Consider the following 26,665-nt stretch of genomic DNA (forward strand, 5'->3'; position numbering starts at 1 on the left):
ATATCAGAATTGTGGCTGGTGGCACATCTGAAGGAATCCAGGTCCAAGATAAAGGTGGAATGGCCATGCCTATCTGCTTATCCTAAGGGATAAACAATGATTTGGGATTATGTCGTAAATTATACTACCTACACCATTAAGTCAAGATAGGTATAAATCTCCCAGGTGGACGGATGCCCAGAGCACCTGGACCCATCTGTTCCCTTAATGCCCCAGCTCTTCTCACGTACACTTACTACACGACCTGCTTCCCTATCAGACCACTATCAGCTAAGGAGCTATACTTACAATCCTATAGGATGACTGTAGTGTGACCCACATTACACCCACATAACGACTTTGCTGTATCAATTACCCTGACAAAAGGCTTCAGTGTCCATCCCATCTGAGAGCCCCTTGGAAGCCCAGGCACTCTTCTGCTCCCCTTATTTCTAGTAACACCCTCCTGCTTCTTTTGGTTTTTGACTTCATCCCTTGTTGTGGGACAACACACTTGGCACATTTCACACTGAACAGGTTAACAGCTGTATTTCACCTGCATTAGTGCCAATAGAGTACTAGAGGGGTGGTGGTTGCCAGTCAGCAGAATCATGTGAGGAGTCCTAAATTCAATCAAATATAATTCCAATCTCTTATAAGAGTGCTAGATTTTGATAATATGCAAGATAGAGAACTTAGATTTATATGATAAAGGATCAAATATCTCATGATTCTTTCAATATAACCCATCTTTAAAATCTCACAGAAGAGATCTGTATAGCCTAAAAGCCAAAAATATAAAAACGTCTTCTCAAATCCTAATTGTTGAGGTCCTGTGGACTTCTGGAGTAGAATGGTCAAGTCACACATAGTTTGGGTCTTGAGAAGTGGGATTTGTAAATTTCTTCTAGATGGTGGAGAGCCTTCAATGTAGCAACAATAAAAAGGTGTTTTCATTCAGAGTGCCTTGAACAACTGAATCAGTTTCTCTGCACAAATCTCTAGCTATCATGCTGAGCAGAACCTGCCCCCTTCATACACAATAGCTTTTTTGATTAGGATAGGAAGTATTTGAAGTTACCTGAGATGGGATCTGTTTTCCTAGATGTAAAGTATGTATCTCTCAAAGATTTGGTTATACATGGGAAGATTTGGTTATTCATGGGAAGATTTGGTTATAAACAGCATTAGAAAATTTAAGAAACTTTAGGGTTCCCAATTCTTATAAGGAAATATACTTGCAATAGATAACGTGAAGCTCTTAAGTGCTTGGTAAGACTAAGTCTGCTAATAATAGTACTTAAAATGAAATCAAGTAACAAATTTATAAGGCATTTTTAAATGCTTGTAGGTGATTAGCCCAGTTTGTAAATAGGAAATACGATTTAAAAGTCTCTTCAGTGACTTACAAATCAAAATTTGAAACTTAAAGAACTAGGTTTTTGATAGGGTAACTGGAGCAAACAAACATGACTTTAAAATCAAAATATAGGGCCAGGGAGATAGCTCAGTAGGGTAAGCACTTTCCTATCAAGTACAAGGTCCTGAGTTCAATCCCTGGTACCTAAAAAAAAAAAAAAGTAAAATCAAAATATAGACCAGAATGACTTTTTTTAGTGTTCAAAGTTCCTGGCTTTTATCAGAAAGCTCACAAGCAAGAATATTATCCCATTTTTCCCCACTAGAGTATGTATTTTCCCCTCTGACCTCAGCTACAGCCCCATTCTTTCACTGATTCATTCACTCGTGTCATTTTGATACAGGACTTGCTTAAGTCACTCAGCCTGGTCCTGAAATTCCAATTCTCCCACCTCAGTTCCCTAGACTTCTAGGATTAAATCATGTGCTCCTACACCCAGGTTCTAATGGTTCTTTAGTTTTCTTACAAGCCTTTATTTTTACAGGGCTTAAGACATAATTACCATATGCTATTGGAGCAAATTACTCCATGTCTCCTTCAAAGAAGGCATAACTTGATGATTAGGTTCCTACATTAATAGAAAAGCCTTTCAGGATCTTGATAGCACAACTGTGAACCAGTATGGCTGGCTTTTTTCACAACCATACTGAAGAGAATATTCTGGTCCTAACTCTCGAAACAGCTATTTCTCTCTAGTTTGGGTTTAACCTTCAGATGCTTCCATCTCTATGACTGATCCTGTTGCCCTCTTACTTGTCAGGAACCTTCACGAGGCCTTGAAGACCAGGCCACTGACGCATCTTCTTTCTACCCTTAGGCACTTCTACTTCTCTGCCTATTCTTTCAGTGCATTTTACCCTAGCATAGGGAGATGACTCTCTTCCAATCTATGTAAACAGAATTCCTGGACAAACTAGATCATCACCTAACTGTAAGAAGTACTTCCGAATACATCTGTGTTATGAAGTTTCTTTCAGAAGGAATCACCTATATTTGAGTTAAAATTATCTTTACTTCCAGAAGTACATAATGTACCTCATAGTCTTATTAAAGACAAATAAAATTCAAAACTAAAAAAAAAAACATGAAGAAGTCTAATTTTCCTAAGATGAAAAGAAAATTCCTCAGTAAAAAACCTTGACAAGAGGACTGTGTTTCCCAGGAGACCAACCACAGATGTCTTCTGGTGCTGATGGTACTCAGGCTGCTGGAGGTTCTGGCGGCCCCTGGGAGCTATGAAACCCCCAGGAAAGCAGGAAAGTGGGAGCCAAGGGGAGGTGAGCCAAGTGGAACTCTGCGTTTGCAACTGAAAACCCAGTTGGATGTCTCACGGATTTGGATCCATCAAGGAAATTTTTAATGATTTATATGTAGAGAGATTCAAAACTTGAAGAATATTAGATTAAAAACAAAAAGCCCCCAAAAACCCCTAGGTCCTTTGCTTTAGTGAGTAAAAGGAAAGATTCTGAATTTAATGATATGCCAGAAAATAATAAATTCTGATTTCTCATTCATTTGGCTTGTTCATTAAAATTTTCCATAGTGATTTAGCAGGAAATGTAGTGAAATTTGTTAACATTTCACAGCCAAAATTATTTATTGGGGATTAAAAAGAATATAGAATAAGTTGTACAGAAGAAAAAAGAAAATTGCTAAAATTTACAAAAAATGTTACCTGTGTGCACGATTTTAAAAAACTCAAATCTACTCCAGAATTTTCCCTGCCCCAAATTTAATGTGTCAACTGGGAATAATCACCTCACTGCCCTGAGTCTACTCTTGTGTGAGACACTGCCAATAAAGTAGTGCATGGGTTCACTTTTTAAAAAATGACTTTCCACTTAATGACTTCTGGCTTTAATCATGCTTTAACCTTGTTTTAAAATTCTGGTCTCCCAACACTTAATGTACTCTCTCACACTATCAGGATATGCAGTGGGACGTAGCCCACTTGGCCTCAAACCTACGGATATCTGAAGAGTACTGACATTGAGGCTCAAGACACAGGAAAAAGACAAGGAAAATGATTTTGTGCAAGAGTTCAGTGACCTCAGGAACCATCCTGCCCATATGAGTATCTGGCTGAGGCTGGACTTTTTTCTAACTAAACCTTAAATTAATATTTTAAGCCTAAGCTTTGTGTATAGGTTTCCTCTTTCTTACTCTCCAACGATTTTACTTTAAAAAAAATCTATTTTAAAATATTCTGTTTTTACAAAAGTATATGTGTTATATGTGTTTGTCATGTGGAAAATGAAAAGGCAGAACGCACTCATGGACTTCTATCCAGCCTAAACAATAAAATAGTGTTTTCAAAGTCTTCTCTGTCCACACTTCCAACAGTAGGCTCCTGCTTTTGCTCCTAGTTTTCCACAAATGGATCCTAAAGGATATATTGACTAGTTTTCCTTCCTTGTAAACTTCACCTGTGGTGATATTTCTGCAAACTGTACTTTTGTTTGTTCATCCTTGTGTTGAAAAATGTGATTAGGGTCAATTCACATTTCATGGTGACTACTCCGAATTGCGTTCCTAGCCCCACTGGTTAACAGCTCTGAACGCAGCTCTTCATGGTTCTTAGCAAGAGCTTACGGATGGTGAACACACCTCAAGGTGAAGGTGTCGGGCCACAGAATTTGCACGTCTTCCATTTCACTGGGTAATATCCTATTTAAAAAAAAAATCCCACCTGTATGGATTTTCCTTTCCTGCCACATAGGAGCTATCACATATTTCTATGAAACATTATCTCTGCCAATCATTTCATTTTTGCTAAAGAGTATGAATGTACATTTATGTTTATTAATCCTTGGGATTTCTCATTTGTGATCTGCTTATTTATATATTTTGCCTATTTTCTAGTGTTACTTGTGCTTTCTTATAATTCACTTGAGACATCACTATATCTAGATAATAGTATATCCCAAACAGCAATATGCATTTTTAGATATGTGCTACAAAACTCATCTATAAATTTTGAGCTTTTTCTAGATACTGCATTTTTTGATGATCAAATTTTCTTATTATTGAGGTCAAATTTACTAAATTTTTGTTATGATTTAGAACTTGCACAATTTAGAAATCAAATAAACACTGCATACATTTTCCTAAAACTTTTAAATATTATCTTTGCCTTTAACATGTAGTACTTCTACCTCACGATGACGTGGTATGGCTCCAGTGAGATCTGCTTCCCTGAGATACATCACTTTTCCCAGCCCCGTGTGTTAGATATGCTCAGATCCGCGGAGTAGGTATGTAGCATTTTTACCATGACACAAACATGTCAATGGACTTCAGGACTTTCTTCTCTATTGGACCAGCACACTTGTCAGCTGCTGGGATCACACCACTGTCTCTGTCCTTTTTATTTCATAATGACGCTTAGTGTCTGAAAGAGCAGGATGCTCAGCTTGGTCTGTCTAAGGAGTATCATTGGGGCCAAATGTTCATCCAAGTATACTTTAGAAAGAATACATCAAATTTTATTTCATTTTATTTATTTGAATTTTTTTAGGGAAGGGCCTACAAGGTGTTCAGGTCTCACTACAAGAGTGGACTCATAGCAATCTGCCTGTTTACAGTTTCCCAAGAGCTGGGATTACAGGGATGCACCATCATGCCCAGTCTCCAACTGCCATCTCAGTGTGCCCCGGGGGCAGGGCTGGCATGAGTACATCAAATTTTAAAGATAAAAACTTTGTTCAGATATTGACTGAAACTGTATGGGACAGAGATTTAGGTTAAGGCATTTTTATAAGTGCTATTTATATAGATCTTTTAAAATGTCTTCCCAATTATCTTTTACTTAATTATTCAATGGTCACTGAACTGATCAGTATTTACTAATGTAAGTGCTCTTATAGGGTTTTTTTTTGGGGGGTGCAGGGTCTCATATTACATAGCCCAGACTTGTAGTGATCCTCCTGATTTCTGCCTCCCCAGTGCTGGGGTTACAGGTGTGTGCCACCACGCCCGGACTCCATCGCTGGCTCAGTCCGCCCCTGGGTGGGGCCGGCGCAGCCTGTGGAACCAGAGATGGAACCCTGACTGCTGAGAAATGCTGTCTTATAAAAAAAACTATGTTTTCTGTTGGGAGTAATGTCTAACAATTCCTAAGCTATCTACCTTGCTAATTTTTATAAATTTTCATAACTAATAGGCTTTCATTTTCATTTATTCAATGTCTTTCTGGTTGTATACTGACAATTTTGTGCCATTCTATTCTTTGTAACATTCAAATATTTTTATCTAGTTTGTACATTTTGTAGTGATAGATAAGGACGTTTAGAACAATACTGAATGAACAGAACATTCAGTGCTGAAATATGAACAGTATTCTTAACTTTAAAGGGAACTTTTGCCTTTAACATTTTATGACTATGTTTGATGAAGATTTTCATTAGTCTCACAATATCAAATTAAGGCAGATTCTCCATATTTAACATTTGCTAAAACTTATTATTATGAATAGGTATTAAATTTTATTGAATTTTTGTCTTCACTCACTGAGATAATTACATTTGTTTTCTTCTAGTTAATGTGTGAAGAATAAAAGTATATTTTCTAAAGTTAAGCCAATTTTGTGGAATTTGTACAGATACAAGCTACTCACGATAAATTATATTTTTAAAGTTACGTTTCCGGATTGAGTTTGCTAATATTTCATTTAGGGTATTTAATAGTTGCCAGTATAACTTTTCTTTTAATAATCTACCTTAAGTCTTAGATCATTCCTGGATCATTTTCCTTCCTTCTGAAATACATCTTTAGAAGTTTTGCTGAGGAACTATTGATGGGAAACTATCATATTTTGTTTGTCTGAAATGTATTTCTTTTCTTTTTTGGACACTAGGGGCTAAACCCAGATCTCTGTATTGAGCTATATTCCCAGCCCTGTTTTTCATTATGAGACCGGGTGTTGTTACGTTGCTACGCTGCCCATGCTGGGCTGAAACTTTTGATCCTCTTGTCTCAGCCTCCCACAGTGTGAGATTACAGGTGTGCGCCACCATGCCTCGTTTTCTTATATTTCAACTTTAACTTTTCTTAAGTAAATACAATGACAGTTCTATTTCTCTTAATACTTTGAACATCTCATTCTATTGTCTTCTTCCAGTGTCACTGCTCTGAGGTTTCAGTATAATGTTCCTGGATATTTCTGATATCTGGATACTTTCAGAATTTATGCGTTGCCTTCAGTGTTTTATTTAAGTGTCACTAAGTATAGATTTATTTTTATTCCACTACGTATTATTTGGGCTTTTAAATTATTTGACCTTTAAATCAGCCACCCTATTGGTAGAAATCTATGTAAAAGATGTAAGGGGTAAGCAACACGACATGTGCACATTACTATCAGGATGCTACTGTGATGATAAGCACTGAGCTCCGTGACAGGTACGGCACGAAACACTTAATACGTCTTTAATCCTTGCATTCGCACCATAAATTTTACTGTGTTATAGTGATTTTACTTTTCTAAACCCAGACAAATTAAATACGGTACCTTAATTGTACTTCCACAATTAATACACAGAATAGTTGATATTTAAAAAGAGAAGAAATTGTCAGGTACTCTGCGTAACCCTCCCTGGTCACACTGGGGAAGAGGACATGAAATTCTCCCTGAGCAGTGGTCCACAGACTGAGTTGTGGGCAAGAAACAAGCAGCTTTTGGCAGTGACACCAAACCTCACGGGGTCTCTCTGAATTGGTTGACAAACCGCAGAGTGACTCCCCTCCGGTTGTAGCTCAAAACTGTTCATCAAAGGAGCTACGAAACCACGTGCCAGCCGGTCCTCAGACGCGCCGCCTGCTTCACTTCAGGACCACCCCACTCCACACTGAACATCTCTGTTCTCCATGGGAGGTCTGCGAATGCAGGAGAACGCCGCTCTAATTTTATTCATCACTGCCCTTCTTGATCACTCACTCTCATCTTTCCCGTCTGCACACCTCTTTACTTTCTATTTACATTTTCCCCTGTAAGTCAGCATGTCACCTAGTGTGCCTAGAAGCAATATTTGGTGCTGAAAGTAACTTTGTAAGTAGCATCAGACTGAGTGCCGACCCTGCGAGGACAGCAGTGCTCTGCCTTTCCACGTGACTCCACCTATTAGCCCTCGTCTTTCCTTCAGTATCTCCACAGGATGTGCATAAGCCTTATCTACGAAACAGCCTTTAAGATACTTGAATGTGAAAAGTAGCTTTATATGGATCCCAGAGTACCTCGAAGCACAGGAAGAAAGTGTTACAGTGCAGTGACTTTGCCAGGAAATCTACCGCAACTAAGTTCACAACCCTTTAGCTTGCCAGGAGCGCTCCAACCTACCTTTCTTCCACTATGATTTTAATCTGACTGAACACTTTGACAGCAACACACGTTCCCGACCTTGCAGTGACCCTGACTACAATTGGAGAACTCACATACAGCCCTATCATTTAAACACTACAGTCCCAATAAGAAATTAATCAGTAGGACAAAGCTAGCATGTCACTTGTCCTGATGCATGTGGAAAATGGTATGTGACCAGCATATTGGTGTGAACAGTAAGAGACACGGTCTGCTGTAATTCCTAGTGAAAAACATCTTGCATTTACTTCACAGAAAAGTAGTGGAATTCAATGTATAATCTTTGTCAAAATTTGAAAGAAATACTTGTGTTGGAGATCAAACATAATTTGAACTGTGGTAAATTTTTGCGTGGCTTTGGAAATGGTGTTTTCGTAAAAAAATGTGCAATATCCCAAACTGACAATCACATAATTAGCCCCAGTCAGAAACCCTCGTCTATGAGAACATGAGGCCACACGAAGCAGCGGGTACATCATCTCTTCCTTTCCTCTCCTCTTCTGCCTCCACTTGTTGCTTCCCATTCCTCTTTTTGCCCACCCTATTCCATCCTAATAGTTTTTCACTGCTCTGTAACTGATAAACCTTCATCTCAAGTGCCCCAACACTCTGAACTGCTCATCATAGCCTGCCAGCACTGGAAAAGCAGGTCAGAAATGGCAGGAAGATCACAAAGCTCTCCCAAAAGGGCAGAGACTGAAGGTCTGAAAGCAAGTCCTGGACCTAACCTGCTGGACAAAGATGGGGCGCGGAGGGTGGGGTGGCTGTCCTGACATGCTGTGTGGCGTGCATTAGATGGGGCGAGGGGGGTGGGGTCGCTGTCCTGACATGCTGCGTGGCCTGCGCTTGGTCAGCAGCCTCACTCTTCCTTTTAAACCCCTTGTGCTTCAGTGTTCCCTAGCAACAGAAGCAAAGGATCAATTTAGCAAAGTACTTTCCAGAGCATTCTATCTAGTCACTAACCAAGCCATTTTAGTTTATGTAATCAAGCAACTAAAATTCAAGGAGACTCATCATTCGCTGTCCTTGGCAGCAAAACTGTAGGAGCAACACTTGATAGCTGTGTGACTCACACGTGAGATGGGCGGCCGTATCTCTACCGCAACGACATGGACGCGTTTCAGTAAGAATCAGGAGTCTCCACATCTCACTGGGCAACGACAATGTTGCTAGGGAAACTGATAATTATGTGGTAAAATCAAGGGTGCAGAGCAGAAAATGTAAGGTTTTGATCCAAATCAGCATGTTAATAGTATAGTTTGTTGATCTTCTGTAGTCATATAATTTAATAAATGCTATTAATTATGTTTGACAAAATACAGGTGTTTAAACAGAAAGAAATGAATAATAATGAAAAGCTAGTGGTTACTGATAATAATTTGGGAATCCCAGAGCAAGAACATGTATTTATAATAAATTACAATTAACTTTAAAGTTAAAATATTCAAAAAGGTGAGGAAAAAACCAACTATGCTTTCTGATATATTTTTTGGATACTGATTGTATTATGTTCAGTTGTAAAAGTTTTAATTCCCTAAGTTCTAATAATAAAATCACTTTCTTTAGCTTCTAGATCAAGTTGTATACCCTCAAAATACACGTTAGGGTGGGGAAGAAATGATCAGTATTTCCATGTTATATGTCAATTCTGAGAGGTAAATCATCTCCCAAAAGTCACAGAGCTCCTTACTTAGTGGCAATGTAGTACTAAATTATCCTGCTTCAGCCACCTGAGAGGTACTATTCATGTCCTCTTAGGGAAGACCACTCAGAAAGACATCTGGTAGATGGATTCGAATCTCTAGGTATCACTTTAGTTTTAAATGAACACTTGCAATACTTCTCATTTTTAATGGCTAGGAGGTTAGTTCTAATAGTTAATGATAGGATAGAAACACTTGTTTATCAATACAATCTCACAGGAAGCATTTTAATATGAGAAGGATCCTCAAACAAACAGAGAAGTTCACTATTAGCAGGCCTCTATCACATGTGAAGCTGCTTCTCGTGAAGTGTGAGTCCAATCATGACAATTCTACCATAGAGGATTATTTTATTTTCACTTTCCAAAGATTCCTCTAAGTATGTACATGTGCATGTATGTGTATTTAAAAGGATGAAGCCAAACGTGCTCTATTCTCTTGTGTATTTATCTTTACAAGTTCTTATACATTTTGTAATTTATAGGAGCACTATAGATACTAAACCATTAGCAGTCTTATACACAGAGCCTTCGAATGGAACATGAGGAAGTAAGTAATTTGTGTATGGATGTTGGATCTGTTCCAGAGTTCTGACCTTATTTGGTCCAAATAATAAGATAGTAAATGTACAACAGAACACCAAGGTAGAAACAACACAGAAGTTTGTGTCCGTGTAGGCAGTACTGCGATTACAATGCCTAGGGCCTTGGAAGTGCTAGGCAAGTGTTCTCCTTACCACCAAGCTATGTCCCTACTCCGCAGAACTACTTAAGTAACTAAATTCCAAGTGGTAGAAGCAGGCAGGCAGTTTTGTGAACATTATGAAAAAATTCTTTTTTCTAAGGACTGAAAGTTCCAAGTGTCTTTCATTAATATGCAAGTTGTGGCTGGGCGTGTTGATACCCCTGAAACCCCAGAACTTGGGAGGCTGGGACAGGAGGACTCCATGAATTCAAGGCCAGCCTGGATTGTACAATGAGAACTTATCTCAAACGCTCTCCACAGAAGAAGGAAGAAGGAAGAAGGAAGAAGGAAGAAGAAAGAAGGAAGAAGGAAGAAGGAAGGAAGGAAGGAAGGAGAAGAAGAAGAAGAGGAAGAGGAAGAGGAAGAAGAAGAAGAAGAAAAGAAAAAAAAGACATATGCATAAATTTATATCACGTACAGGTACAAATACTTTATGATGAACGTGCTCAATACTGTCTTGGTTACTTTTCTCTCGTTGCTGGAACAAAATACCTGACACCCAAAATGAAGGAAGGAAAGGTTTATTTAGCTCAGTTTGTGGAGGTTTCAGTCCATACTTGGCTGGCTCCAAAGCAGAGCAGCACACGGCAGAGGGCAGCAGTTCCTGGTGGTGGAAAACAACAAAGAGCACGGGAGGAGTAGGGGCTGCAGCAGCTGGCAAGCTTCTTTCCTTCCCTTACACTGTATTCAGGCTATCCGCCCCAGGCAGCGGTAGACCTCACACCCATAATCCCAGCATTGGATCATGAATTAATTACAAACTCTAAAAGTCCACCCAATGACTGCATGAGGCTTTGGAGGGGGCAAACAGACATAAACCATAACAATTATGTATGTCTAAAATGTACCAGGACCGACTAGATACCTCAGCGGACTAAAACAACTACTTAGGCAAAGCGCAGTGGCCAGGGTTTGTTCCTGGGCGTGCCGTGCTAGCCCTGTCCCCAGGGCACACTGAGACTGAGATATTGACTGGGTGTGGTGGTGTGCACCTAAAATCCCAGTACTTGGGAGGCTGAAAACAGGAGAATCACTGTGAGTCCGATCTTTGTAGTGAGACCTTGTACTAAATAAATACAAAAAATAAATAAATAAAATAAAATGTATCAATAAAATCTGACAAAAAATATGCAAGTTGTGGAGGTCATTCTAGATGGGATATCTGCCCATCAATTTTATGAGAGCTTGAAAGTAACATTTTGGGGCCAGGGATATAGCCCAGTGGTATAAACATCTGCCTGGTAAATGCAAGGTCCTGAGTTTGATTCACGGTACCAAAACAAAGTAACATTTTGTTGTCTTTAGTTGATATTTTAAAGCTATTTACATTAAAGGATTTATATTTGATAAGATAGAGCTAAAATGGTAGACTCCTATTTTCATGACTAATTTTCTACAATAGGAAGACATCTCAACTTGTGAATGTTCAGATTATAAACAGAAAACTGCAAGTCTAAATGACAGTCATTAAAAGTGACTTTCTTGGTAAGGGGAAACACACCTTGACTTAGGCCATCTTGATAAGATGTCTGCTTGATGTCCAAGTTCTCCATGGTGTCTCCTTTAGAGACGTCACCAAGAGATGTTCTTCTCTCAAAGATATTGTTGTTATTGTTCACTTGAGTCCCATTTTGTTTCAGTAGCCTGAACACATCAGCTTCCAAATCTCTGATCTAGAAAGAAAGAAAGAAAGAAAGAAAGAAAGAAAGAAAGAAAGAAAGAAAGATAGATAGATAGATAGATAGATAGATAGATTTCATTTATCAAGCTCAACCAGCTCTCCTCTACATGCAGCAGGCAAAACTATCTCATTATTTAGTGGCTTTGAGAAGGCTACTCACCCGCACTTGTAGGCCCTGAACCTCTACAAGATGCGCTTTTTCCAAATCTTCTATTTTCTTTCTTTCTACTTCCTGTCTTTTGATGAAATCAAGCTCTCTTAAGGAAAAGAATAACGGATTTGATTGTAGTGAATACTCAGTGAGGAAACGGAAAAGCTTCAATCTGAGCAATAAGCTGCATGGTGGGATAAACAACTAGACAGGTGTTTAAGCAAACCTCAATCATAGTTTATAGATTGAAAGAAAATAAACATCTTAATACACAAAGTAAATAAAAATGTTTCTGTTCTGCTTACTATGACTTTCGCTTGTGGATTCTGATTCTAGAGCATCCATACCCATTTAGATAACTAATCACCCGTCTTGGGTAACTCAGCAGAGATAAGTCTGTCAGGTAGAAACACGTCCATATTTCCATTGTCATGAATGTAAATAAACTGATAGAAACAGATGGTAAGTGTTGAAAGGGATAATTACAGATTGATCTCTTCGTAACAACACTGGAGAAGGGCCAGGAGCTCTGAGAGAAGCGTCACTCCCACACTACTCATATCCTGGTGGGAAGAAGACATCCTCCACTATGACAGTCTAGCATACAACATGCAAATGTTGCAAGATTATATTGCAAATTTATTACATGGAAGAGAGGCATGATTTTTTTCCAAAAAGTTAAAATATTATAGTAGTCTCATAAGGAATTCACAGTGACAAAGAGCAATTATTCTTTTTTCTTTCTTTTTTAAAGGAACTGGGGATTGAACTCAGGTCCTTGTGCTTACCAAGCAAGCGCTTATTCTACTCAGCTATCTCCCCAGCCCCAATTACTCCTTTCTAAGAAAAACACTTTTTATGTTAAAATATTAAACATTAAAAGTATTATTTCCATATAGCAAATGGAGACAAGGGTATCTCATATACAGCTTCTAAGGCTTAGCATGAAAGACTTAGAAAAGGTTTTGGCACTCTGTTTTTGTTTTAGCTAGTCAGAAATAACTGATGAAAAAAATCTAGTAAAACCCTCCCTGGTTATTTCCCTCAATATGATGCTAAGATCCAAGAGATGGAAACAAAGCAAAGTAGCCGGAGCTCAGAGAGAGCTGTCGAAGCTTGAAAGTACGAGACAGGTGCGAACTGGGCCCTGTGGGTCTGCCAACAGGTGAGAGATGCGGTGGAGCAGGGAGGGAGGAGGCACCTGCTCCTCAGTATTCACAATGTTTGCAGCTGAGGAAGGCTGCTGTTGAACACGTCCACAATGCATCTTAATTTTTTAAACTCTCTTCCCTCCCGCGCTGCTTCTTCCAACTCCTGGTTCCCTCTCTACTTGAAAAGCTCCATGCTCATTATAATATCCTCTTGCCTTTGTTCCCCTCCTTCCCCTTACTCCACCACTCGTTGCCCCATCTGCCTCAGCCCCACCCACCTGAGAGAGATCTCCTTCCTTCCCCTTTATCCTGTCTTGCTCCCACCCCCTCTCTCTCTCCACCTAGCCCCCACATGTATTGGATTTGTTGTATAAGAGAAACTATGGGCTACTTACACTGTATGTCTGACATTATTTTCTTGAGTTGCATCCCTCTGTCTACGAATGTTACTTACAGCCCAGTAATTCTCCAGTGTGTACACATGGCACATTTTCTTTATCCAGGCATCTGCTGATGGGCATTATGCTGTTCCTAAGATACTATAAATTGTGCTAATATAAAACTCGCACACCCATGATATTACAAAATTACTGGACCAAAACTATGTTGAACACACAAGAAAATGTTCTGCAAAAGGAGCTTACTTTTGTTGAAAATCCTTGATCAACTTCTTTGCCTTGTTGTACTTCTTTTCCAAGGCCTGATACTGGCTTTGTGTCTCTTTGAGATGTTCGTTCACCGTGTGACATAAAGTTTGAGCCTCGATCCAGTAGCTCTCCAATTTTAACATTCTTTCTTTGTTCTCTTCTATGTTCTGCTGGAGTTGGGTTTTTTCCAGCTCCCACCTCACTTTCTCATTTTCTGCCGCTTGGAGCTAGAGAAATCAAGTATCAAGACAAAAGTAATTTGGATAACTTGGTAGCAAAAATCTTTCCTATTCTAACAGCATGTTTCAGATTAAATCCCATTGTCTTATACACCCAACCATCAAAACACCTTGCAATGAGAAAAGCAAGTATTATTTCTGTAATTCCATGGATTACAAGATGCAAGCCCTGAAAACCGAACTGATATGCCCTAAATTATATATATGATAAATTACCAAACATAAATTTGATTCTAGCTTCTTTGATATAACTTTCTTTCTTTCTTTTTTTCTTTCTTTTTTTTTTTTCTTTGCGGAACCGGGGATTGAACTCAGGCCCTTGCACTTGCCAGGCAAGTACTTATTCTACTGAGTCATCTCCCTGGCCCCCCTTTGCTACAATTTTGTGAGCCTTTAATTCACACCACAAAGTCTGAAATTCTGTCAACAGTAAAAGAGGTTTGATAGTCTTACCAAACCTGATGAACATCAGCATTTTTGATAGAAAAGTTAATTGAAAAGGGAAAGGAGAGACAAGGAGAGAAGGGGCAGAACCAGAAGACGGCTACGGGTGAGAAGGAGGCACTGGAGTCATTCAGCTTTGATCTGAATCCTCCTCCTGCCATCGTGGGCTCATAAGCCCTCAGGAGTGGTTCAGTTTCTCCAGGTCACTGAGTCCCTCCACAGAACAGAACTGTGATGTGACTCATCAGGATGCTAGCAACCACCTGGGGGGCTGGGGAGGTGGCTCAGGAGAGTAAGCATTTTCCTGGCAAGTGCAAGGCCCAGAGTTCAATAGCCAGTACTGCAAAAAACAAACAAACAAACAAACAAACAAACAAAAAACCTAGGAACTGTTAGCTTTTACTTGCTTTTAACCATTTTGATAGGTTCACTAGGTTATTTCGACTGACCTGAGCATGGTCTGTAGCTTGCATTACAGCACCACTATAAATTTCTAGATCTTCATAAACCTAATTTCTCACAAAAGTACAGGAAATAGACTAAGAAAAATATATATGGTTACTTGATTAATTTCAATAACTTGTGGTTTCGATTACCTATTTATAGACAATCTTATAAATAGCGTAATAGTCTAACACTCTCACTTTAACAGAAATTTAAAATGATTGTTTAGATGAGAGTTTAAAAGTCATTTATTCAGGAAAACTGCCAGGCCGTCACCCTAGTGACTTACCTACGGCCCATGCCTTTTTAAAGCTCAGCAGTGCTACATGTTATTGATGTTTAAAAATCAAGACAGTCAAAATTAGATAGTATTCAAAAATAAAAATATTTTTGTCATACATGAATGTGTGATGCATGCAGGAATGTTTTATGTAAATGTTGAACTAAATACATTTGTAAAACAGACTACAAATAAGAACTACCCAGAAATTACTCTGAAATTAAGGATTCTATTGTCATCTTGAATAATAATCACAGTAAATAAGTTAATCTGTGAATGTCATGCCAAGGGAATAAAAATGTAAAATATCAAATTATAGTATTTTTAAAGTGATAAAGTTTATGAGTGCAGGGGAGATGGCTCAGTAGAATAAGCGCTTCCCTGGCAAGCACAAGGGTCTGAGTTCAATTCCCGGTTCCGTCAAAAAGAAAAAAAAAAAGTTTAATACATAAGTACAATTATAGCATTTACACTTTGAGGGGATTCATTTCCCTTACATATAACTAATACTTCAAAAAATATCTAATTTTCCTTTCTATGTCAAGAATAATTACAATTTAAAACAGGGCTAGGGTTTTACCACATTTTTTTATTAAGTTGCGTTTGTATCAAGTTATTTATTCACTAACCACTTCTAGTTTACAAAGCACTACTCACAGTGCTAGCCTGATGTGAGAAAGGCCATACAGGCGCGATTTACCCAATGAGCTCTAGAGCGCATTGGCTGCGAAGATCCTGTAGCCAACCAGCCCTGATAATTCATCTCCACTTAAAACACATGGAAAATCCCAAACAAGGTTCCATGTGGAACCAAACAGGAGTGATAGTGAAGAAGTAATTATGTCTTAATTTAAAAAAAAAAATCACAGGAACAATAAAAAAATTGTTTGAAAGTAATTCTAAGATATTTTTACCTTTGAAATTACAGACTTGATAAAACTAAACACAATTACAAGAATTGTATCTCACACAGTACTTTGTAATTTACCAATTAAAATGACCTTTTGAATCTTGCATTATTTGATATGCACAGACTAAAATATATATTCCTTTTCATCAAGATATTTTTGTTCTCCCCACAAATTTAAATGATGTCACTTAGTCTAAAATTTTCCAGGGGTGACTGGTCCCTAAAATCAGTTATGTACATATTACATTAAGTTTATAGTAGTTAACTCATAGAAATCATTATGAAAACATTCATAGAAACTGCTTTCATAAAAAGCAATGTACAAATATAAGGAATTCGTGACTAAAACATTTTCGAGATGCTTGAGCCATGAATAATACTGCTTTCTGAAGAAATCTCAGAGGGCCACAGCCACACACATGCCAGGACGTACACACAGGTGCAGCCCCAGGCCCCTAGGATTTTCACCAAGGCACACTGCACGAGAGGCCTGACCCCACTGGCAGGCCTGTCTGCGCATCCCGGGAGCCCACTTGCCCACATTTTGCTCTTCTAAAGGCCAGTATGAAATCCTTTAGGTCCATGGTTGAATTTATTCATAGTACACGAAATTAAGGAATCCAATGCAAACACCATGTACTGGGGCTTACCTTGGTCTTCAATTTTTGAATCTCTGCTTCTGTAACTGCATGTTTGATTTGCAACTGCAAATTGAAAAGAAAAACATGAGCTGAGCATGTACCTCTACTCTGTAGTCTCAGAAGCTAAGAGAATAGAACACAGTAAAAAGCTTAGAAAATTTCTGCAGTGCAACACATTGTAAATTACAGCATCTAGTGTATAAAATGTCTCATGCAGTGCCATCTAATTAAACACAGAGTTTAAGGATCACAACTCCTAATGTCATACGAGGCTAGCAGCTAAACCACTGAGGGACCAGAAAGAAGAGAAGATATTTCTTGTCTTCTTTGCAGCTCTTTATGTTTTGAGTGTGAAGGAACTGTTTCTTGCTGTGTCGGGCCAATCTGAAGGATTAAGCCTGAAAATCATCCAGCGGGGGCGCTGTGCATGGTCAATTCCACGCATGGAAGAAAGGTGGCGCTATGGATCTGCAAGTCGCTCTCAAACCGCAGTACAGGCCAGATGCAGCTGCACTGTGAAACCGCCTTTTATTTTTAATTGCAGGAGAGGTACATATCCGGATTTCTGTCCTCCAAGGATCCACTCGTAGTGGACTCAGGCCTGAAAGAGCCACTGCCATCATTTCTGTAAGGGTCACTATTTATGCTCACTTTGCTTCTCCCCTCCCCGTTTTCCGCTAAGAGAAGCAGGATCAATGAACATTCATTTTCCTAAAGGCTAAACACCTTCAAATTTAAGGAAAACAAATTATTAGTACAAAAATTTTCTTCTGAAATCCTGCGGGCTGGATGTCTTTGGAATTCAGGTTTCCTCCCATTTCGGGAAGGCAGTAAGAGGAGTCTGCCGCCCGTCCAGATGCCCCAGCAGGGAGGGTGAGGCGCTCTGTAACCCAATGTAATATTCCCACCAGCTGAGGTGTAGATTAAACATAAAGAGCATCCTGGGTTTTAGGTTATACCAAACTAAGCCACAAAATTATAAAAAGCTTCTTTTCTGAGCATTTGGGGTTTGGTACCACGTAGGCACTGTAAACACATTCCAACACTATGGTCACACGGGCCTAAGAAGACCGTGCGAGAAGAGCCTGCGAGAGTCTCCAGGCAGGACTGCGATGGGGCACTGCTGCAGCAGCAAGGGACATGGCGAGAGCACCGTACTCCTAAGTTCAGCTCTCTGGGCTGTGCAACCCGTGTTTCCCGGTACAGGCAGGACTAGTCAAGACTAGGTCAGGTGAACAGGCTTATGGCCAACAACCCAGGGCCCCAGGTTCCCATGCTTCTAAGAAGTGCTACCTCCTGGGCGCATTCACTCTCCGCTGTGCAGCAGGCCAGGCAGCTTGCAAGGCCAGGGCTCTGCTACTGAGCGCTAACGCTGAGCCACTAAGTCAGACTGTGAGATAAGACTGCGTCCTACATGCATGGCATATCTCCTGTCACCTCATTTGTCTGGCCATCTTTTTAAAAAAATCCTTTACTTATGTGTTTATTTGGTAAAGGGTCTTGCTACACTGCTAGCACTCATAGTGATTCTCCTGTCTCAGCCTCCCCAGAGCTGGAATTCCAGGCACGCATTACCACATTGGGTTTTGGTGGTCAGCACAGCAAGCTCGGGGTTTCAGGGCTGGCAAGGCATAGGCATGCGGTACCGGGAATGGAACTTGGGTCCTTGCGCTTGCCAGGTAGGCACTTACACCGATGAGCCATCTGGCCAGCCTGTAGAGGTGCCTGTTGCACCCACCCCCCATTCCTAAGCACTCCTGTGCATGCACTGAGTCTCCAGAGAAGGACTGCTCACTACACCCTTGTTCACTACACCCTTGTTCCCATTCAGGAATCCTGACTCTCCACTTCCTACCACAGCCCTGCTGGGACAACACTCTCACATGCCTTCAGTGGATGCTCAGAACACTACTGTGCCCAGCAAGGAATCTGCCACAAGCCTCCCAGTGATGAGAGTACAAGGGGACACAAAAGGAACAGCAGTGCTGCACAAAGATCCCAGCAACGCCCTATCATCCTCCCGACGAGGTCAGACAGTGCCAGCCACGCAGCTGCACAGGCTGGGGTGCGACACTGGCCTCCGCTAAGCACACTGCTGCAGAATCCGGTCCTGCTCACTCACAGCATTCCTGCCTCCAAGAGGATCATCAGCCTCACAGTGAGCCACCCCAGAGATCACAAGAACCAGGGCCTTGAGGTCCTGATCTCAGCGCCACTTGACTTAGAATGAACTCAACATGCATTCATAGAACAGCTATGTGCAAGATTCTGTAAAGAATCTTTAATGAATAGCAGAGCTAAAATCTTCTGATATAAACAACTAAAATAAAAAGGGAGAAGTATCTGGACATTATGTATATGTAAATCTATGCATGTGGATACATGTATACAGCTACAAGGAAGTACTTCCCAGGGATATACTATACTGCCATGTGAATACACAAAGGCACGCAGCCCATCCACGTTCGTTAGGCGATCCTGGAGTCTACGTGTCATCGACAAAGACATCTACTCTTTCTTCTTTCTACCATGTGCCAAGAGCTACGTTAGGCTGCCTGACTGCATCCAAGGTTTACCATGCACTGATGATAGAGTCCAACTAAGATAATCTATGTAAGCATTTCCCAAGGGGCTAATGCAGAATAAATCTTCAGTAAACACTGCCAGGACCACAAAGAGTGATTAAAGGACTCAAATGCCCTTACTCAAATTCTACTTCTCGGTTAAAAGTGCTAAGTGCTGTAAAATGTCACAGTTAAAATAAAATGAACACATCTGTTTCTATTTGAAAAGTAGAAAATACAAATCAAAGGGCATATTTTATAGAGAGCGCGAGCTATGCACAAGCACCCAGGTTCACTTTCTTGGTGCATAACTCCCAGTACAGTAACCAAACCAACAGCCAAGACAGTTGGAACCTTGCCCTTTTTCTGCTCAGATCACTGTGACCTGTGCAGGTTACTTCTTGGGGTCGGTTTCCTCTATGGAAAGGGCTGTGTAGGAAGAAGCCAGGTGTTCCATGTACCATACGTATGACATTTATTTCAATGAGGAGCCTGAAGTAGTCATGATCACAGAGTTCAGAAATTCTCAGATAAAAGCCAATATTTTTTTATTCTCATGCACATATGTACTAGGAAGGTAAGCTGACACATAAGCCTACAGCAAGGTGTGCAGAAGCCCACGTTGTTCTCTAGTTATCTCATCCTCCAATCTCACCAAATGAGGAACAGAAGGGAAGTGAACTCACTAGCAGTGAGGTGAGAACTACTACTCAGAGCTGGGAGCATTGCCATGCACAGATGAAGTCCTGAGATACAAGGAGAGGGGAACAAACTATGTCAACTCTGACATTACGCAGAAGATGAACAGAAAATTTGGTGCAAGGATTCATAAGGTCTAATATTATAGACACATGATTATTTTAACCTTTTGTGCACATTAGGAGGATTTCCACAAATCCATCAATGTTAACAGCAAAGAGATAAAAACACACTAACCAAACCCTTTATTTCATATATAGAGTCTACCACTTGGGTCCTACAGAGCTTAAGTTCCATAGCTCATAGTTGTCAAAGTCAGGACTTAAAAACCTCAGGCACTCCATGCACACCACAGTGCTTACGTGTGCAGGACCTTCCCTTCCCTTCTGTCCCTTTTCATTACAAATGACTGAACAAGGGAGAACAGGTGCTGCTCACTGCTCACATGTGGAAAAGGCCCTCAGGTCACAATCCCTTCATGTCTCCATGCAAAGTCACTGTGCGGGTGGAAGCAGTCTTGGGGCTGACTCTTCGCCCCAGTTTCACTAAACTGGATGGTTGAAGTTACATTTCTCATTCAATCCACACAAAAAACCTTCAGCATTATTTCACTGATACCACCCCCAGAAGAAATATTTTATTACGCTGACCAGAAACCATGAATTCCTTCAGGAAATCTCTCATATCAAGGGTCAAATGGTGCCCAATCAGCTGGCATAGAACTTAGAGCAGCCTCCTCGGTCTTCAGCTAGCACTGGGTGAATCAGGACTGCGTGCCAGGTAGTGGGCCAGCCACTGAGGGCATGAATATAGCACGAGAAGATTAACACGCACCACTCCCAGAGAGCTTCTGCATGGCTCTCGAGGGGCAGAGGGAGCCTGTTTCAAGGTGGCTCGAGTAGTTCTTTTCTCCCATAACACTGTCTGAGGACTTCGGGCTTTGGTCTCAGACCCCACTGTGGACTTTACCTTCCAGGCAAAGTACAAGTTTACTACCTCCATTCACTAGGCAAAGAAAGCTGCTTTTCCAAGAGAAGAAAGGACTTGACAAAAGAATAGTTGATAGAAGGTTGAGTTACCTTACTCTGAAACATGCATCTGAGATTTATGTCAAGGATCATTATGCTTCTCAAAGTCCAGATTCAAGTTTATGAAGTCAGGCTGGCTGACTTGGGAGAGGAGAAGAGAAAAAGTGCCAGAGACGCCGGCTGGATCTACGTTTGGAGAAAGTACTTGGGGTGGTAGAACGTACATAAAATCAAAAGACTGTAGGCCCAAAGTGTCTTTAATTTATGGGCCCAATTTTTTCTGTCATCTTTAACAGGAATGCCATAGATATCATGTCTGCCCTAAGATTGCAGCCCAAATAAGCATACAATTCCGGAAAGAACAGGAGCACTGACTTGGCACTCTGGAGGTGTAAGTGCTGCACATGTCTTCCATTTATTTCTTTCAAAAGGATAAACGCAGAGCATGTGTGCCTGTGAGTAAGTCAGGATAAGCCCTGGAAATAGAAACGTATTTATACAGAAACAAAAATAATCAGAACAAACGTTTGCGCTCTTTGTGTTTATCCTTTGCAAGCACAGGAAACATTTTTAAATGAAACCTACTATCTTTGTCAGAGAGATTTAGGAGAGTTCTACTACCAAAAATTTTATGATTAGATAAGAGAATCATTTTCTGCTCTTACCCTACAATAACTAGTATTTGCATAGAACTCTAGGAAGAAAGTTTCAGCAATGAAACCAGCATTTGTGCAGTTACTCTTGTATTTTTCTTACACCCAAAAAAGAAGAAACTGAAACTGTTTTTACCAAAATACTGATGCTGTTGAAAGGAAGCCAAAGAATATTTGTCACTTCAGCTTAAAGCATTATACATAGCACCTATCTTTACATTAATAGAAGTGGGGTTTTTTTCAGGGGCAGTATATACAAAGTAAAGCAGCCTGACTCAGAGAGAGCATGTTTGTGAGTTATGCTTCACAGGAAAACATTCCTGCACATGGGCACTCTGGGCTGGCACTCAAACTGCTCAATCATGATACAGATTCTGGATGTAGGTGTAGGTCCATAATTACAGCTGATTTTTTTCCCCCTTTGGTACCAGGGATCAGACTTAGGACCTTATGCTTGTCAGACAGGTGCTTGTGCTGCGGAGCTATTATTTTGAAATAAATATATGTTAAAATAAATATATGTCAAACAATTTATAGTTTCTTTGCTTGTTAAAAAGATGACTATTTCCCATGCATTTATAGTTCTTTCAGCTTTCTTTTTCACAGACTTAAATAAAACAACTCAATTCTTGGATCCCCTCTCTCCTGCAGGTGGGACTGCTTTTACTTTCCACAGCCCTACTGAGAGCCCTGACTGCTGGGAGGAGTGTCAAGAAGGAAGCCCTGGGCCATCACAGAGGATGGCACTTGGTCAGCGACTTCTGATATAATCTTTTCCTACATCCTATTAAATTGCCAGTGAATCACAGAAAATGCTGCAACTCAAAAAGGTCAGTAAAATGAAAAACAAAAACAAAAAAAGAAAAACCTCCTGAAACACTAGATAGTCATGAAATCGCATTAAGAAAAAAAATTGAATCAGATCTCACCTAAAGAAGTAAGAAACCAGGAACCAAGCAGGTAGTCAGAAAAACGCCGCCCAAACTTCACCTGAGTAGCCGAAGAACAGGGGGTGCCACCTGCCCCTCGCCAGCTGCCTGAAATCCCGCGCACCAGGGAGGAAGGTGCCCAGTCTCCCTGACCTGCCAGGGAGGGACTTCAACGCAGGTTCTCCACTACTCCGAATTGTCCAGAAAGGAGCTGTCGGCACAGGGAGAGGACGCAGGAAGGTGCTGGCCCACTGCACGGTGGGCGCATGTGTGCTTTCGGCTGTAGACCTGGAAGAAGTCCAGGTACAGCCAAGTGCTGCAATCAATTAGGTTGATGGTAAAAGTAGGTGCATGCTTAGGCGCTATAGGTGCCTTTCCAGCAACTGCACACAAAAGTAGCTGTCAGAATATTAACACCAAAGAGTGCAGTACTTCAGGGGATAAGAACCCTTTCAGTCATATTTTATGTATTTTCAAAATCACACAAATAAAAGGCCAAATCTGTAAGCCACCAAAAATAATGCTGAAGTATAACTTAACTGCATAAACTCAGTTTCCTAAGGTCAAGAAAGAAAAAATGAACAGAAAGATTCAGAAAGTCTAAATTGTATATACATCACTTTTGTCACAATACCAATGTTGATCTACAATAAAAATAACCTTTTCAAAAAGATCAAAATTTGCATAACAGTATTACCTGAATAGAATGCAGTAAGACTCCAAATTAATAAAATATAAAAAATTAAAAACTATTTCCCCAATCACTGTAGTCAAAGAGTTAAAAAAAAAAAAGTAAAAATGAGAATATTTGCAAAGTCAGAAAAATAAGAATGCATAAGAATAAAAAAGTTGTGGGAAAAAGACACAGTAGGAGACAAATTCATAATCCTGACTGCTTGCTTATGTAAACAATGAAGTATGACAATCAACTAGAACCAATTATAAGAAACTGGAACATTAACAATCAAAATACCTGGAAAATGGGCTGATGGAATTAGTGTTTAAAAATAAAATAATATAGGCAAAATGAGCTGAACTAGGTGCAGTAGTGTAGGAGGGGCGAAGCCGGACACCAGTCACCGTGCGGGCCTGAAGCAGGCCGGTCCTAGGACACATGCCCGAGGCAGGTGGGCCACAGGACCAAGCTGCGCCAGCTCCAGGAACCCAAGGCGCCCGCAGCGGGCCGGGCCCCAGCGCTGGGCGGAGGGCTCTCAGCCGACGGGGCCCACAGTGTGTAAGTAAATGCGCTGCAGTTATCGCTGGGGTCTTCTACCCTGAGCTCACTTTCTGCATTCTGGCTCCTGTCTTCGTTCCCTCGTCCTCCACCTCCCTCCCAGGGAAACTAGAGAGCTGCCCAGGATTTGGCACAGCAGGAAGAGGCTTCTAGTTTAGGCCAATGGAGCAAACTAGTAAGAGCTCCTGACTCTCGGATTCAGCTTTGAAGACGTCAGAAGAACATGCCTGGGCTTGAGGTTCTCATTCACTGATTACGAAAAACACTTGTGGAAAAATGCTGCCAGGACAGAGCACAGGTGCTTCCCGGCGGCCGCAAAGCAGTACCTGCAGCAGCAGCAGCAGCAGCAGCAGCAGGAGACGCAGTGACCGGGACGGGCGCAGCGATATGCTCTCGCGCCTCCACACAGCCCTGTCAGCCTGCTCCAGGTCACAGCCAGACACTGGCCGTGCCATCAGCTGGGGCCGCCTGCCACCGGGGGCCAGGCGGTAAGAACTCTGGCACCATGCACAGGCCAATCCACAGGGCCGCACAGGCCAGTGAGTGGACACCACAGCAGCACTGAGATACAATTAGAGTTAGAACAGTGGGACTGGTCAAAAGGATAGGCTGGGCGTACTTGTAAGAGGACAGCCTACAAACATGTCTAACTGAAGGTGTACCTATAAACACATTTAGCTTGAACTCCTGCCTTAAAGAAGGATGAACAGGAGCCAGGGAGATAGCTCCGTGGAATAAGCACCTGCCTGACAAGCGCAGGGTCCCGAGTTGAATCTCCAGTACTGAAAAAAAAAAAAAAAAAAGGGCTAAACAAGTCATTTATAGCTAGACTTACCTCGAAACCACAATTTTAAGTGAAACATATATACACACAAGTTTAAATATCACATTTCTCTTGTGTGAGAAGACCAAAGCGTAAATAAGCAAAACAGTGGACAGATACTGCAAAACAGGGAGAGCACATTCAAACGGGACCAGGAACAAGGGAGGGGGCGGCAGAGGGGAGGGAAGAGAACAGGGTCTTTAAGAAAATGAAAGGGGAAAGTGGAATCAAGGCTCTTCTAGGTGGGCAGGGGGAGGAGGCTGAAGGGAGGGACAGCAAGGGGAGACAAGGAGGAATGAGGATGCCGCACACAGGAACTCACTCCATGCAGGGGCCGTGATCGCTATGTACGGCAGGTATGCACGCACAATGTGAATTTAAAACAAAGAAAACAGTTCTAGTCCTAAAGCAATCAAGAATAAATGTGAATGAACTGGCTCACCAGCAAACTGACAAAGACTCCCAGAGCGAAATTAAAGTAAGGCTCAGAAACAGGCTGCTTAAAAAAAAAAAATACTTGAGCAAAAGGATATGGAAGGGATAAAGAGAAGCGAACAGGCACATGCTGTGAAACAAAGATGAAGCAAAACATTAAAAAAGCCAGGTTAGGTTTTTATTAACAAACAAAATACATTTGGGGCAAACTGCATTCTTATAAAGGGCAAGAAATGTTACAATAAATCAAAAAGTTGAATAATCCCAAATACATATACAGCTAAATTCAAAGATTTAAAATACACAGAACTGAAAGAGATTTATAGAAGAAATAATCATAGTTGAATTTAAAATATGCTTTTCACAGTTGGTAGATAAGTAGACAAAAGCTAAGTCATGCTATAGAAGATACTCATGTGTTTATATTATTTACATATATGAAAAACAAAAATTCCACCCTCACAGAATATACATGTTTTTCTTTTCTTTTTTTTTTTTTTTCAGAACCGGGGATTGAACTCAGGCCCTTGCGCTTGCCAGGGAAGCACTTATTCTACTGAGCCATCTCCCCGGCCTGTATTCTAAGCATACAAGGAATATTAAAACTGTGTATGAGTTATGAAAAACCCTCAAAAATTCTAAATAACAGGCATATATGTGGAATATACTTTCTGATAGTATGCAATGAAGTTGGAAGCCAATAGCAAAGTACAACAAAATAAAGTTCTGTGTGTCTGGGAAGTAAAAGAAAACACAACACACAATACTTGCTGTGGCAAAGAGGAAATCACAAGAGAACTGACACATAAACGACCACAACATTCTTTTCTTTTTTCCTTCTACTGTATTTAGGGTCTACAGGGTCTCACTATGTAGATCAGACTCGTAGTGATCCTCCTGTTTTCAGCCTCCCAAGTGCAGGGATTATAGACGCGCATCACCATGCTCCGTCTCAATCACCTCTCAGCACGCCTGGGGCGGGGCTGGTACAGCACAGCACACTGGGGATCAAATCCTGGTTGCTCCGCCTGCCTAAGCAGGTACTCTACTCCTCTGAACTATCTGGCTGGCCCAATGACAACCACATTCTAAATGTAAAAACCGGACATGTAGCTAAAGCAACATTTAAAAAAATAGCTTTAAATACATTTATTAGAATAATGAAGGTATTAACATTTGCGTACTAAAGGCAAGTGATCAAAAACAACACAAGAGAACAGCAGAAAAATGAATATATTAGTAGGAAAGAATATTTTTTGTTTAAAAAACTAATTTAGGCTGGGGAGATAGCTCAGCAGCTTAGGTGCCTGCCTGGCAAACACAAGGTCCTGAGTTCGGTCGCCAGTACCACATGCTTTGCCAGCCCCAGAACCCAGTGTGATGTGCTGCTCACTGAAACTGGGCATGGTGGTAAATGCCTGTAATCCCAACACTAGGGAGGCTCAGCTAGGAGGATCACTATGAGTCTGAGCTGTGTAGTAAGACCCTGTATAAAAACAAACAAAAAAAAA

At 40.7% G+C, this 26,665-nt stretch overlaps 1 protein-coding gene across 13 annotated transcripts in view; it reads right to left on the reverse strand.

The window, feature by feature from the left end:
- The window catches only part of Ppp1r9a (protein phosphatase 1 regulatory subunit 9A), a 326,880-nt gene that overhangs the window by 38,134 nt on the left and 262,081 nt on the right, over window positions 1-26,665 (reverse strand). For all 13 annotated transcript variants that reach the window (XM_004632621.2, XM_004632620.2, XM_023716825.1 and 10 more), the window contains 4 exons: window positions 16,799-16,852; window positions 13,829-14,058; window positions 12,043-12,139; window positions 11,703-11,874 (listed from right to left, as the gene is read on the reverse strand). In XM_004632621.2, the coding sequence (XP_004632678.1) occupies window positions 11,703-11,874; window positions 12,043-12,139; window positions 13,829-14,058; window positions 16,799-16,852 (553 nt within the window). The remainder of the gene's footprint in view (window positions 1-11,702; window positions 11,875-12,042; window positions 12,140-13,828; window positions 14,059-16,798; window positions 16,853-26,665) is intronic.

This window comes from Octodon degus, unplaced genomic scaffold (genome assembly GCF_000260255.1).
Source record: "Octodon degus isolate 3935 unplaced genomic scaffold, OctDeg1.0 scaffold00050, whole genome shotgun sequence".
NCBI lineage: Eukaryota > Metazoa > Chordata > Mammalia > Rodentia > Octodontidae > Octodon > Octodon degus.